The following is a 14931-nucleotide window of genomic DNA, read 5'->3' as shown; positions in this document are numbered from 1 at the left end:
GCTATATTTTTTTTCAAAAATAATACACCCATGGGATATTTAGAGGGGTGCAGAATAAAAGTATTGCTTTTCCATAAAAAAATTATATTTAGTCTGAATTAATTATTTTAAAACTTTTGATGGGTTCGATAATGACTTCCTGTTTACATCGTACCAGCCTGTAGCCGCCATTGTGGCTCACTTCTCCGCTGTTTTCCTAATCCTCCTCCCGCGGTCGTGTGCGTTTGTTTTCAACTAAGCCTTTTTATAATCAATCGGTAGATCAATTGATTATCCTGATCAATAGATGGTGGTATTCTGGTAATTCTCCATATTCAACCTTTAAGTTCAACATTAGTTTTACCATTAATTGTATGCAAGTGTTTATGTATGTATAAAAAGCCAGCTTCTAAAATGTTTTTTGAAAAGTTTGCATTAAGACCCAAGGAAGAGATGAAACATATTGGCATTAAACATTCATTTCACAGAATTATTGCAATGAGGCTTGGGCTGATGTTGCTCCTGGCCCTCTTGCCCATGTGCATGGGCTATGCTCAACAACCAATGGATGAGGAGAGCTACGATGTCATTCTGAAACTGTTGAAAAGAGAGTTCAATGTCCCAGTTTCAAGTCGAACAAGAGTACAACGCAATGCTATAATCAGGTTTTGGAGGAACAGGGACATGTTTTCTTTGGATGATGATGGCCTGACTGTCCTTTTCAATGGGAAGATTGTCGTTCAGAAAGGTTCTATCCCAACACTGGTGATGAAAGGCTTAGAGGAAACAAAAGGCTCTGGGGCAAGAAAACTCAAGGTGCGCCTTAATGAACACTACACAGGCATTAGTGCGGACAGGATTTGGGGTGTTCTAGATACATCCGAACGTTACCAACACCTTCAGGCCAGATTTCTGAACAAGCCCATCCTGAAGCCAATCAAGGCCAAAGAAGTACAGACTAGACACCAGATTGATCTTGTGGATATGAATAAATGGAAAGTATGGTATGGCAAAGCCACATACAGATACATTCTAACGGTGCAAGACGTCTTCAGTAGATATGTCTGGCTAAAACCACTGAAAGGGAAAAGTAGCAGTGAAATAGCCAACCACTTAAATTTGATCTACAGTGAACATGGGCCTCCAAAAATAATACAACATGACCAAGGTAAAGAGTTCCATGGTGCTGTGAGGAAACTCATGCAGTCCCTTAAAGTGAAGATCATTCAAAGTGCCCCTTATCATCCACAGAGTCAAGGAAAAGTAGAGCGCATGCATCGATCATTGCGTAATAGTGTTGTCACGATACCAACATTTTGGTACCGGTACCAACATGTGTTTCGGTACTTTTCGATATTTTTCGATACTTTTTCAAATAAAAAGATAATGCAAAAAATGTCATTACTGACTGCGGCTCGCTCCTCGTCCTCTCAGCTGTAGTTACAACGCGGTGACGTCACGTGGCGAGTTCGCCGCGCTGTTGCGGGCGCTGCCGGTGGCGCTGCAAGTACCGGTCCCGTCCAAATGCAATATAGTACTGTTTTAAATTCCTCAGGACCCCGATACCAAATTAGTACCGGTATACCGTGCAACCCTAGTTTTTAAACACCGTTTACACAGTGGTGCATCGGCGTTAACTGCTCGCCTTGCGCATTTGTTTTAAGCTAAAGTACTGCCATATCGCACTTCGCGGCGCTGGTTTGTCCCCAAGTTGCGGCATGGTGACGGTTGCAGCAGCCAGTCTCCTCTCCGTGCTTCTCTCGCTCTCTCTCACATATGCATATGGCTGTATGCATATGGCTGTATGGTACTCAAGGTCTGCAATTTAATAGTCATTCTGTTGTTTCAAATCCAGTGTACATAACATTCTTAGATTCTTAAAACACAAAATGTAGAACTCTGGACTGAAAATGATCATATATATTATATTATCTGTCAAGTAATACATTATCAGTTTTGAAAAAAAAGACCCTCCTGAAAATGTAATAAATTCCCAATAATGTAATAAGGTATTACATTATCGGTAAAAATGTTATTACAATATCAGTCAGGATATTTTATTACATTATTGGTGGAGTTATTACATTATTGGGTTTTATTACATTTTCGATCGAGTTAAGTGCAAATTTTATTACATTTTCAGGCGTTATTACATTTTCAGGAAATTATTACATTATAGGGTGCTACACTCCCTCTCTCTACCTCTGCTTCACTCTCTCTCTCTTTCTCTCTCTCTCCCTCTCTCTCTCTCTCTCCCTCTCCTTCACACTCCCTCTCTCTCTCTCCCTCCCTCCCTCTCCTTCACACTCCCTCTCTCTCTCTCCCTCTTTCTCACCCTCTCTGCGCATAGTGGTTAAAATGAACGACAACAATAAACAAATGCTGAGTGCTGATCAAGAGTGTTGTGCAAGCAATTTAAGGTCGCGATTCTTGTCCCAAATATGACAGGCTTCATTCAGTGATTGAATCAAATATTATTAACATTAATTGAAGTTTTAAAGTATAGAACAGACATTCCCTGACCTCAGGCGCAGACCCACCCGCAAAGCAGACAGTCGCGCCCAACTATCTGAATATATATTCAAATTTAGAATATTTTGACAGTCCTAGTAGTTGCCTCAGTCAGTAGTCACCGCAGTCAGTAGAACATAACAATATTCTAGTCAATTTACCTTACAATTTATGAAGAGATATATATTTGTATTGCATCACAGAGAGAGAGCACTTTATTTTTTTAGTGAACATCCATTCTAGTGAAAAAGAAATAATCAAACTATTTTAAATAAGGTAATCATGAATACTAAATCTCCCTGTATAAATGAATCCCAACTAAATTTTGAAGTGGCAACACGTGTGATTGTGATATATTACATGATACTTCCTGCATTTTTAAAACTTAAACTATCACAACTTTCAGATGCGTTGCTGGCGGACCTGGAATCTACTACGTCCCACATCTCAAAGCGACCGGTGTTCTTGCCTGACGAGACCCCCTACTCTATCCCTACTGGAACACACTCCTACCCAGATGTGTCACCTCCCCCTCCAGTCCCTCCTCCACCCTCAGCCGAGGCTCTGAACGGGTCCCTGGTAGATCAGCCCAACTCCCACCACTCCTCTCAGCAGGTAGCTCTCTGTAGTGTGACCATGCACAACTCATCAACACATTTTTATGCATGAAACCATTCAAGGAAGGGGGTTCTCAAATACAAGGACATGGCACAGCACGTATTAGACTTGGTAGTGAAAGATGTACGTTAAATATTTGAAGCCACACGTATCCTATACATCTGCGTGCTGTTTGTGTCTGACGATGAATCCTCTGCAGTCATTAGGTTCAGCCCAGAAGAGCTCATGGTCCAGGGACAGCAGCAGCTCTCCGGTGTCTCACATTGAAGAGGACCACGTCTACAGGTATCCTGGCACACACTTGAAATGTTGTGTGTAGGGATGGGATGATATTGGAGCTTATCGCAGATCGTAACAAAAAATACTCGGGATAAGTTGATCGTGGTGAATAACCGTCATCGGGATGATTGTCATGACGTGAGCTGTCGAGCTAACTATCATGGTAGAGAAGTGAAACAGTGAGCCTCATTGAAAACATTCAGGACTTATCATGTAAGCATGAACAGACACACAGAGTTCCTCTTGGCCACAATAATTGTGATTTTAAGATAATCTCAGGAGAATCATCAAAATATGCTTCAGATTAAACATACTGGTATAATATTACATTTTGTCAACAAAGTAATATTTTAATTGCGTTACAGATAAGACATCTTTTTGAGTGAACATCCTTTTTAGTGAAAAACAATCAAACTTAAAAAAGATGATCATATATAATAAGGTCTCCCTGCAGAAATAAAGGATGAATACATTTAAATTCTTATCGATTATCCCGATAATGAACCTTTTTCATCATCACGTTTTTTTTTTATTGTGATAAAATCCCATACCTGTGAAATCCAATATCTATGATATATACAAATATTTCTTAAAAAATGTAAAGTGGTTCCCGTATGTTTTACTGCTTTTTTAAACAGTTTTGATGATTATCAGGATAATGTCAAGAATCTCTATTATTTTGGCCAGGATAATCGTGAGATGAAATTTCCCATGACTAGTTGTCTCTTTCCGTCTCCTTTTCAGTTTTCCAAACAAACAGAAGTCATTAGACAAGTCAACGCGAGCCATGACCTCTGCCATGGGCACGAACCTCTCAGAGCTAGACAGGCTGCTGCTGGAACTCAATGCAGTGCAACAGAGCTCCCCTTCATTCCCCACTACAGGTACAAACGAAGCCTCAGATCTATCACTTCTGTTTGTGGGGAGCAGAATCCATTGTATCGTCGTGTGTCCACAGAGGAGGCAGCTCCACCCTTACCATCCTGCAGCATCACCCACTACGAGAACGGCAGCATCCCTGACATCAGGGTGAGCCCTACCCCTCAGGAGAACCCCAAGAGGAACGGGACGAGGCTGGATGAGGCCCGACCCACCGTGGAGAGTCTCCTTGACGAGCTGGAGGGCTCAGTGCCTTCACACAGGTGCTTTATCTCTGTGACCAACTGCCCATTCAAAGGCACAGTGCAAAATAGTGTCTAGCAACAGAGACCTTGAATGAAAAAGGTTGAGAAGTGTAGCAGAGCTTTAGTGCAGCCAAACACATTCAGCCCACAGTCGACCAGTGGGAGGGTTCCCACGCGTCTGGGAAATCTACTAAACCTGGACAAAGAAGTTTCCAGCCATTCAAAATATGTGGAAAATTAGAGAAAGGTTGAAATGTCATGGATATTTTTGTGTTGAGAATGATTTCAATGTTCTCCAATTTTAATATTGCTACTAGGCTTTCAGAGCTCTTGAAAATGGATAACTTTGCCGTCTGAAAGGGTGATGTTATGTTCAAATAGTTATGGTCATATTTTAAACAGGCTCCTCTTGGTTTTTTGTGGAAAGACCTTGAACACACCACATGGTAGGACATGCATGTTGGATGACTTCACATAGTTTTGCTTTCTTCCTAACTTGTTTTAAACGGTTGAATAATGTTAAATTGTTCAGCATTTTGCCTGCTTTTGCAGGTGCGTTTGCATTATTCTATGATTGAATTTCATGTATGGATGTAGTAATATTGTTTACACTGGCATCAATATTATAGCAAGTAATAGCTTTTCTGGATTTAAAACACAGACTGCGGACCCCTTTCTTCCTCAGAACGTAAATACATACTGCAGTCATCTCCCCTGTTTGCTGCGGTCTTCGTTACATACTTGAATAGGTAATGTGAGACAATACACCTGTTTGAGTTGGTTCTCTGCAGTTGGCTTGGTGTGCCCTCAGGATGCACTCACACTCCACCAACCGTACGGCATCCAGGCATCCTTGAGCCTGAAGTCTGGGTTGTTTTTCCAGTGTGAGCGCTCCGTTCCGTACTTAGAACGGTACGCTTCCTCGGCCCAGCACACTTGAAGAGGTGGATTTGAGTCCGGTACGTTTCATGCACAGGTAGGCAATGTGGACTTGACGTAGGCTTTAATGGATAGGCCGTCCCTCTCATTATCTCTGAGTGTTCTACGGTTGGGCTTGGAGCAGTGTGAGTGAACCATAAGAGCTCTCGGATAAAACAATTTGACTTCTCATGGTGAATCTTGTGGGCACATAATAGATAATAGATATTTTCAGTTCTGCTGTTAGTAAGCTTTCAATGTTTGCATTCAATTCCAAATCATATTAGGATTTATGTTTTCCAGCTCCTCTGCCCGTCACTGTGATTTGGACACACCTTCTCAGCAGCAAGCCAGAATTTCAGCTTCCTGTGCCACAAGAGAGCTCGACGAGCTGATGGCCTCTTTGTCTGACTTCAAGGTACCAAGCAGCATCAATGATTACTGGAAAGGCTTCAGTATATCGACAAAACAAACGCTTCTCCTGTCATATTCCTGTTGATTTACCCGCCCTTTTCCTCTTATCTCGCTTATGCTTGTCTGTCCTCCAGCCCAGCTCTTTGGGCTCTCTGCTGGACCCAGCAGGAGCGTCTTCCACCTCTCCTCATCCTCCAGTCTGTTCCTCACTTCCTCCAGCCCCCGTGGCTTCTCCTTTCCTTAATCTGCCTCAAACGCCTGTCTGTTCCTCTCCTCTCTTCTACATGTCTTCTGGTCTAGAGTTGCACATAGACGAGGATGGAGGAGACAGTGGCATGTCGTTGCCCCATGTGAACCGTCTCTGTCCCCACAGTCCTATATCCTCACTTTCTGCAGCCAGTGACCTAGACCTGGACTCTGTTATAGATGTCTCTGCCACTGTGCTGTCGTCCCAAGCCAAGTCTCTGCTCGTCCTTTCTCAAGCTGCTTCCTCTCACACCAACCTCCATATGAGAAATAGCCCAAGTCCATCCAATACCACCACCACGCCCTCACTAACCTCAGTCAACACTGTCCTGGAACACAAGTCCTCCAAGTCCCCTAGTCCATCTGTAGAGCCAGCCTCTCCCTCAAATGCAGTCACTAAATTCCCCTGTACTCCTGAGGCTACGAGCAAAGGATCTGCTTGTTTTCACAACCTTGATTTGAATGTCTCCACTCATCCTCCTTTTAAAAACCTCACCCCTCCTGTCTCAGCTCCAAAGACTCCTTCACCCACCCCTGTTGCATCTGCACATGCTTCCACAAAAACATCCTCACCATCTCCAGTCGCTCCTTTGAGAGTGCCCTCTCCACTGGCCTTCATAAGCACCAGCAGACAGCTGCTGGAGTCACCACCTGCAGCCCAGAGAGCCAGTCCCTTCACTGAACATCAGCCTCCCATTGTGGAGCCCTCTCTGGACGAAGCATTAGACAAGCTGCTAGCAATGAGTTTTGCACAAAACCACTTGGCAGCACACATGGAAGAGCCACAGTTTAAGATGCAGGCACCGTGTTTAGGCAGAGGAATGCCAGAGATGCATGAGGAGCTCATCCTGCCTCTGGACAGAAACAGTGTGCAGCCTGACACTTTCACCAGCGCCACCAACACCATCACAGATGACTCTGTGGACGGAGGAACTGATGGGAATGGAGATCTGGACTGGGCTGATGAGGAGCTGTCCATGTCCTTCCATGATGGCTTGGATGACACCGTGACGCCTTACACAGAAAGGCCATACACAGATGGAAGCATGACCCCGCTGACGGAGGCCAGCTGGATGGATGAGTCCATGACCCCGTATTCATGCCCCGGGACCCCTGATGTTACCCTGGACCTGCCCGTGCTGCAGACTCCCAATATGGACAGAGTCTCTGCTTCTGGACATGTATGCATCTCCACTCCTGCTTGACACAATATAGGCTTGTTTGCTCTTGCTTAAGAGATGGATGCTTCCACACTAACTAGCCTCTGCTTTGAGGGGTTTTACTCATATTAGGTTTTACACGGCTGAAACATATTTGTCTACTAGTTTGGTTGCTAGTATAATATATACACCCTGTCACTAGACTGCAGCCCGACTGTCAAGCCTCATGCGGGATGACAAGGTGCTGTAATTTTATTGTCTAGTTTGGATACCTATTTAATTGGGCAGAAGCTACAGAAAGACATGGTACGATATGAACATTTCACCATTCTCCTAGCCAAAGTCATTGCGATTCAGGATATTATCCCAATAACCATCAAAATATGCTTAAAACTCTGAACATGGCTCTTAAACATACTGGAATCACTTTACAGTCTGTTTAAAAAAATAATTTTATTGAATTTCACAGAACACTGTAAATAATCAAATAATTTTAAATAATATGATCATAAGATCTCCCTGCATAAAGAAAGGATACATACATCTATTTTTTTTATCCTTTTGTTATAAAAAAAGAAGAATGAACTAGACACTGATATTTACAATTGTCCTGATGATGGAAATTCACCATGATGAACTACTTGGAGTGTTTCATCGAGATTCTCTCCATCATCCCGTCTCTTGAAAGAATCTGAATGATGTTTGAGCTCTGCAAAAATAAAGATGAAAGAAAGTATTAAGTATTAAAATACATTGTCAGAAAATGGAACAGAGCTAGCTTAGAAAAGGAGATGCTCTTGTAATCAAGAGATTCATCTTTGATGCTGCTTTGAATAATAATAATAATAATAATAATGAAAAATAATTCACTGAATGGCACTACCATTACTCTGCATGGCTTATTATCATAATCCTCCTCATCCATTGCACCAGATTTGTGTGAAGGACTCCTAAAGCAGCCTGTGTTGTTGCTGTTGTGGGAGGTGTTTTGAGTTTTGAAGGCACCTGACATAATTATGAAAGAAGCGCATGACTCTGAGCCCACTGACCACAGCAAGCCTGCTGCCTCAGAGCCCTGCTGCATCTTCTTCAGCAGTTTGGATGTATGATCAGATGCTCACTCTTCCCTTTTAGATAAAATCAGTGATTAGGCGCACTAAGGAGACTCCTAACGTGCACCCCATGTTCAGAGATGCTCACATGCGCAGGAAGATGGGACCCGTCATTGTAAACAAGAACTCTTCTCAGGACCGCCTCATCGAGGAGCTTCAGGGCAAGTTTGGGATCGGCCGCTCAGAGCGCCGGCGTAAACAGTCTGATGACTGGCTGACCGAGGGTGTCATCGTGACATCCAAACCCCAGCGCTTCCGTACCGATGGGGCTGGGAGTGAGGTCGACAAGGTTGGCCTCGGTGTGCTCAACATTTTACCAAAATATGCCAATGAATCCCCTTTTAGTTTTCTACACTCTTTGCTCTCTGTGTTCCCTTCCTTCTCTCTGTGTTTCTGTTCTCCTTAGATCATAATTCCCCCAGAGTTGTCCACCCCTGTGAGGAAGGTGCTTCCACTTCTCTCTCCCCCCACTCCTCGTCGCCCTCCTTTTACAGAAGAACCTAAGCGTCAACTCCCAGTACAGCAGCCCCCTATACCTATACCACCACCCCTCCCACCACCTCCCTCTCCCCCTCCACCCCCCTCTCACCCTCCACAACCTCGCCACTTCCAGGAACCAATATGTGCTGCACCACCACAAATTCTAAAAGCCACGTCACCGCCAGCCCCAACTCAGGAACCTGCTGCCCCCAAACCAGAGCCCCCTCCTCCTGTTCCTAAAACCCCTACCCGCCCTCCACCAGTGGAGCCAGTGATACCAATCACACCCAAAATCCTGGTGTCAGTAGGCTGCCAAACCGAGTATGACCCAATCTTCCCTCCAATGCAGGCATGAACCCCTGTCTCTTATCCCTTCTACTTTTTCACATTTTTTAAAATCTTGGTAACCTCCTGAAACTGCAGTTAATTTTGGTTAACTTCTGTGTTCATCAAGCACATTTTCAATGCATTACTGTATTCATTATTTAACCATTTCAGATTATGGCCCAAGGAAAGGGTTGTGTTCCTGGTGGGGCTCCAACACAGGTCAACAAGCTGGACAACATGCTTGGTAGCCTGCAGTCTGACCTCAATAAACTGGGTGTGCAGACGGTAGCTAAAGGAGTGTGTGGAGCCTGCTGTAAGCCAATTGTGGGACAGGTGAGGTTTTTTTTAAAGATAATACTTCCATTTATCCATTATCAGTCACAGTTACTCAGTCTATCACAGGGCCGACATGTAGCGACAGACAGGTAACCAGTCTATCACAGGGCTGACATGTAGAGACAGACAGGTAACCAGTCTATCACAGGGCCGACATGTAGAGACAGACAGGTAACCAGTCTATCACAGGGAGACATGTAGAGACAGACAGGTAACCAGTCTATCACAGAGCTGACATGTAGAGACAGACAGGTAACCAGTCTATCACAGGGCTGACATGTAGAGACAGACAGATAACCAGTCTATCACAGGTAGAGTTCTCAACGGGTCGGCCCAGCCTGACAAACCCGACGGGACCTGAAGTTTCGGGCCGGGTCCGGGCCGAAAAAATACGCAAATGAGCCGGGTCGGGTCGGGCCTCGGGCTTCCTTTTTTTATAAAACACATTTCATTAAAAAATAAAAAATAAAAAAAATTGTAGGTTGTAAATTATATATTGTTTGCTGTGAATCATCGCTGTTCACGTTTGGTCAATCTGGCTGCCTGCTTCATGGGGCAGACGCACACCTGACGACGCTGCGTGACGCACTCACGCCTATAGCCTGGCTGGAGAAGATGGAGCTGGTCAAAAGTAAACTTCAAACAATGCAGGCGCGCGGGGGGTCGGGTTCGGGCCGACAATTCATGCTGGTGTGTCGGGCTGCGTCGGGTTCGGGTTTAAAAACCTGCGGGCAGGGTCGGGTCGGGCTGTAATTTTCAGGCCCGTTGAGAACTCTAATCACAGGGCTGACATGTAGAGACAGACAGGTAACCAGTCTATCACAGGGCTGACATGTAGAGACAGACAGGTAACCAGTCTATCACAGGGCTGACATATAGAGACAGACAGGTAACCAGTCTATCACAGGGCTGACATATAGAGACAGACAGGTAACCAGTCTATCACAGGGCTGACATGTAGAGACAGACAGATAACCAGTCTACTAGGGAACATGCAGACTCAGACAGGTACTCTTGATGACTGAGGGGGTTTTATGGGTAGAACCCAGGCTAACGGGGAGAACATGCGTACTCCATGAAAGATCCCAAATCCAGCTTTATTCCAGGTCTGTGTTGCTGTGAGGTTCCAGTGCTAACCACTACATCCCTGTGCAGCCAATCCCATAATGCAACAGTCACATAAATACATATCATGTTCAGAACATGCATACTAAGAGTAGAACCCCTTCTGTTGTCCAGGTGGTGACTGCAATGGGCCGTACATGGCACCCTGAGCACTTTGTGTGCACACACTGTCAGGAGGAGATCGGCTCCAGGAACTTCTTTGAGCGTGAAGGACAGCCGTACTGTGAGACAGACTACCACAACTTGTTCTCCCCACGGTGCTACTACTGCAACGGGCCCATACTGGATGTAAGTCACACACACACGTGCATCATGCCTGGTGAGGATTACAGTCAGACCCAACACCTGTTGTTCTATCTGTTCAGAAAGTTGTGACGGCGCTGGATCGGACATGGCATCCTGAACACTTCTTCTGTGCTCAGTGTGGATCCTTCTTTGGCCCCGAGGGTATTTAGACTCTCTCTCTCTGTGTGTGTGTGTGTGTGTGTGTGTGTGTGTGTGTGTGTGTGTGTGTGTGTGTGTGTGTGTGTGTGTGTGTGTGTGTGTGTGTGTGTGTGTGTGTGTGTGTGTGTGTGTGTGTGTGTGTGTGTGTGTGTGTGTGTGTGTGTGTGTGTGTGTGTGTGTGTGTGTGTGTGTGTATTACTATGACTTGTCTATATGTATAGTCCATTCATAGAAGTACAAATAATAGTTTCTGCTAGCATGTTGTCATAACTGATTCACATGTGTTTATTTCTATGAAGGCTTCCATGAAAAGGATGGGAAAGCCTTTTGCAGGAAGGATTACTTTGACATGTTTGCACCTAAATGTGGCGGCTGTGCCAGAGCCATTTTGGAGAACTACATCTCAGCGCTGAACAGCCTTTGGCATCCTGAATGTTTTGTGTGCAGGGTCTGTATATTTAGAATTTGTCATTATATACCGAAGTATAGCAAGAATGCTCCTATATGATGCTGTAATCCAAATAATAAGAGCATGTTCCACTCCCCTCTGTTTGTTTCCAGGAGTGCTTCACCCCGTTTGTGAATGGGAGTTTCTTTGAGCACGACGGCCAGCCCTACTGTGAAGTGCACTACCACGAGCGCCGTGGCTCCCTCTGCTCCGGCTGCCAGAAGCCCATCACGGGGCGCTGCATCACAGCCATGTCCAAGAAGTTCCACCCGGAGCACTTTGTCTGTGCCTTCTGCCTGAAGCAACTCAACAAAGGCACGTTCAAAGAACAAAACGACAAACCCTACTGCCACGGCTGCTTCGTCAAGCTGTTCAGTTAGAGGTCAGGAGAGCGTTTCACAGGTTGGGGTCCGGGCTTGGATAGGTAGAGTGGGGATGGGATTACTGTGTTTGTATCACAGAAGGTTGTTTGAAATCATATGGTGACATTGGAACTATGTATGGTTATGTATGTGCATGTGGTTGAAGCAGCATACGATCTCTGCTATAATAGGTTGAACTTCTCCTCTCTCATTTTGGGATTGACAGCTATGCATTTTGCATTGAAGCTCTTATAGGTTCTGAGTGACAATACAAGGGTGTCTCAAATCAACACAAATCTACAAGGATTTTTATAATCAATCTCCTGAAAGGTTTTGGATATTTTCAACAGGCAAAGAGCTATAATTCTTGCAAAATGTTGTTTTAAAATATTGTAGTTTTTTATCTTGTTAGATGGTGGTGGAAGTAGTACTCTGCATTTTTGACATTGGTGTTGCTCACTGGTTGAGCCTGTCATTTTAGAAAGCATTAAAATAGAAAACTATAGCAGGGAGCAGGTAACATTACAATACAAAGTGTTTTCAACCCCTTCCCCCCACATCGACTGTCACTCTTACAGACAAAGCAAATGGTTTTAAGTGTGAATACCAGAAGAATGGTACAAAGCAGATTTTGAACTGAATCAATCCATTTTACACTGTTTTCAATAAGCAATTAATATTTTTTACAGCGATTGTCTAAGAAGTTTAATATGTCATCATGCACCAGCAGCTGCAGTATTCACTCTCACACACGTTTAACAAACCTCGCATCTCCGTGGTGCCCAATCATTCCTTGTATGTTCACAGAAGAATAGAGAGAGCAATCTGAACAGATACTTGTAGTTCTCTCTTACAGTGAGGTGGAATCACACAAAACACACACACACACACACACACACACACACACACACACACACACACACACACACACACACACACACACACACACACACACACTAGCTTCACTGTTTCTAGGTAAATCCTGACGAGTTTAGAATGTTTGTAAATATCAGGTGCAGCTACATTGTAAGCAAAGCGCTGGCATGCATGGCATGTATGTGTGTTTAATAACCACTCATTCAAAGAGGGAGGACGCCGGGGAGGCATGGCAAAGATACTTTGGTGCCATTACTGTATTGAGAAGCTGATTAATGGTCACTTATTTTGAAAGAAGTACACAATACAGGAATTTGCCTGTGATATATCAATGACTATGCAACTGTGGATTAACAACTTTGTATTATATGTGTTTCTGAAGTAACAGTCTGTGCCATTGTATCAGTACTTTGTCTAATAACACTGGCAAATTCAGCAAAATATTGATGACTGGTCGATAATCCGCAACCATGTTGTCATGTTATTAGTCTGTGAGTCCACTGAAACCTGTAGGCTGTAGAAACGGGAGCCTGGTAGTCTGTTGATGACTCGTTTCCCTCAGCATCTGAGTAGATCTACTGTAGGCCGCCAGGCCGGGGCTGTACATCCTAACATGCAGCACATTTATGTTGCCTTTCGTCTTGTTCAGGGAATTCTGGAGCCTTCAATCTTTTTTCACTCTATTTAAGAAATCATGTAACGGTTGTCTTTTCAAATCAATTTAGTAGTGTTATTTAACCAAAGCCATACCTTCTTTAAATTGTTTTGTGTCTGTTCACTTTTGTTTTTCTCCTCTTCAGTCTGAATGTCAGTAGTTACGAATAGAGAGATTCCTCACATCAAGTCTGATTACGCAAATAAATTCTGTTTTGGTATTAAAATAGTAGACAAGAGCTTTTGTAAAATGCTTTCATTTGGTGTGTCAATTTGATATTCCTGCTCAAGGAAACAACTTGGAAGCAGGAGGCAGCCTCCAGTTCTGTCTTAAACTAGCATTCTCTCTGCTGGCCATCAGGGGGCGACTCCTCTAGTTGTAAAAAGAAGAGTGTATAGAAGTCTATGAGAAAATGGTCCTACTTCTCTCTGCTGGCCACTAGGGGGTGACTCCTCTCTGGTTGTATAGAAGTCTATGAGAAAATGGTCCTACTTCTCTCTTGATGTATCATTTCAGTAAACATGAGTTTATGGTCTCGAACTCTAGTTTCAAGTCTTCTTCAATCAGCATGATGTTCATTTAGTACATTATGGTCCAACAGACAGGGTTCCTGGGGTTCAGGACCCCTGGGGGTCCCGAGGTGCTGAGGGGGAGTTGCGAGATGATTTCCATGACTTTGACTGAGATATTCTTTTGGTAACATGGAAAGGAAAGTATTGGGTCAAAATGAAGTTTCCACATGACAGAAACAATGTTCACTCATACGTTCCATGGAGATGACTGACTGAGATATTCTGCTTTTATCTGATAGTAAAATGTTTATGTAAAAACATATCATGTTTGTCAGGCTGTTCTGTTTTGTGTTGTTGCCCATGTTTGGCATAGACCATAAAGCGGGATGCTTCAGGGCGTGGCTACCTTGTGATCGCTACCACGCTATTAAAATACTAGAATGACTTTAACACTTAACTGGAACATTTAGCTTGAATTATGAAGATAACCTTTAGCAGCTCCAAACCAGAAACCAGATGCAGTAAAGCAGCTGCTCAGGGTGCTGCATCCACCAGTCACTCCTCCACACTCCAAATATGGTCACTTCCTTCACTGGCTGCAAAAATTCCAAGATGGCGACGGTCAAAATGGACTCACATGATCAGCACATGATGAGCGTTCCCGTTAAGTGGGCTGTCCCACTGTCACATCGTCAGGTGCACGAGGACTCGCTGGCGGAGTCTTTCAGCCCTTTATGTCCACTTTCTGTAAGTCAGCATGACGCTGACTTTACCTGAGGGAATTACCCACAGTTCATAGCGTTGCGACGAGAAACCCGGGCTGCGTTTCAATAACGGTTTGAGTCGCCCTCGCTCACTTGCCCTAAGCCCTTGCTATGACGTCACACGGAGGCCACTTGGAGGGCGGAGGGAAAGAGGGCGGAGGGGGAGTGAAAGAGGTAAATGGAACACACCTGCCCTCGTTCACTAACAGCCCAGACAATCATGGATCAACCACACGTTGTT

At 44.2% G+C, this 14931-nt stretch overlaps 1 protein-coding gene across 1 annotated transcript in view; it reads left to right on the top strand.

Moving 5' to 3' along the window:
* The window catches only part of LOC311022654 (paxillin-like), a 30721-nt gene extending 17962 nt beyond the window's left edge, over positions 1-12759 (top strand). Inside the window, exons 2-14 of the mRNA XM_084024113.1 lie at positions 2897-3105; positions 3308-3393; positions 4132-4271; positions 4346-4529; positions 5733-5847; positions 5978-7270; positions 8384-8650; positions 8768-8878; positions 9340-9501; positions 10744-10917; positions 10995-11076; positions 11373-11521; positions 11635-12759. Of these exons, the coding sequence (XP_083880239.1) occupies positions 2897-3105; positions 3308-3393; positions 4132-4271; positions 4346-4529; positions 5733-5847; positions 5978-7270; positions 8384-8650; positions 8768-8878; positions 9340-9501; positions 10744-10917; positions 10995-11076; positions 11373-11521; positions 11635-11901 (3239 nt within the window). The 3' untranslated portion in view covers positions 11902-12759. The remainder of the gene's footprint in view (positions 1-2896; positions 3106-3307; positions 3394-4131; positions 4272-4345; positions 4530-5732; positions 5848-5977; positions 7271-8383; positions 8651-8767; positions 8879-9339; positions 9502-10743; positions 10918-10994; positions 11077-11372; positions 11522-11634) is intronic.
* The last annotated feature ends 2172 nt before the right edge of the window (positions 12760-14931 follow it).

This window comes from Eutrigla gurnardus (genome assembly GCF_963514095.1).
Source record: "Eutrigla gurnardus genome assembly, chromosome: 13".
NCBI classification, from domain to species: domain Eukaryota; kingdom Metazoa; phylum Chordata; class Actinopteri; order Perciformes; family Triglidae; genus Eutrigla; species Eutrigla gurnardus.
Note: the sequence above shows the minus strand (reverse complement) of the source record. Positions and strands in the feature narration are given on the sequence as shown.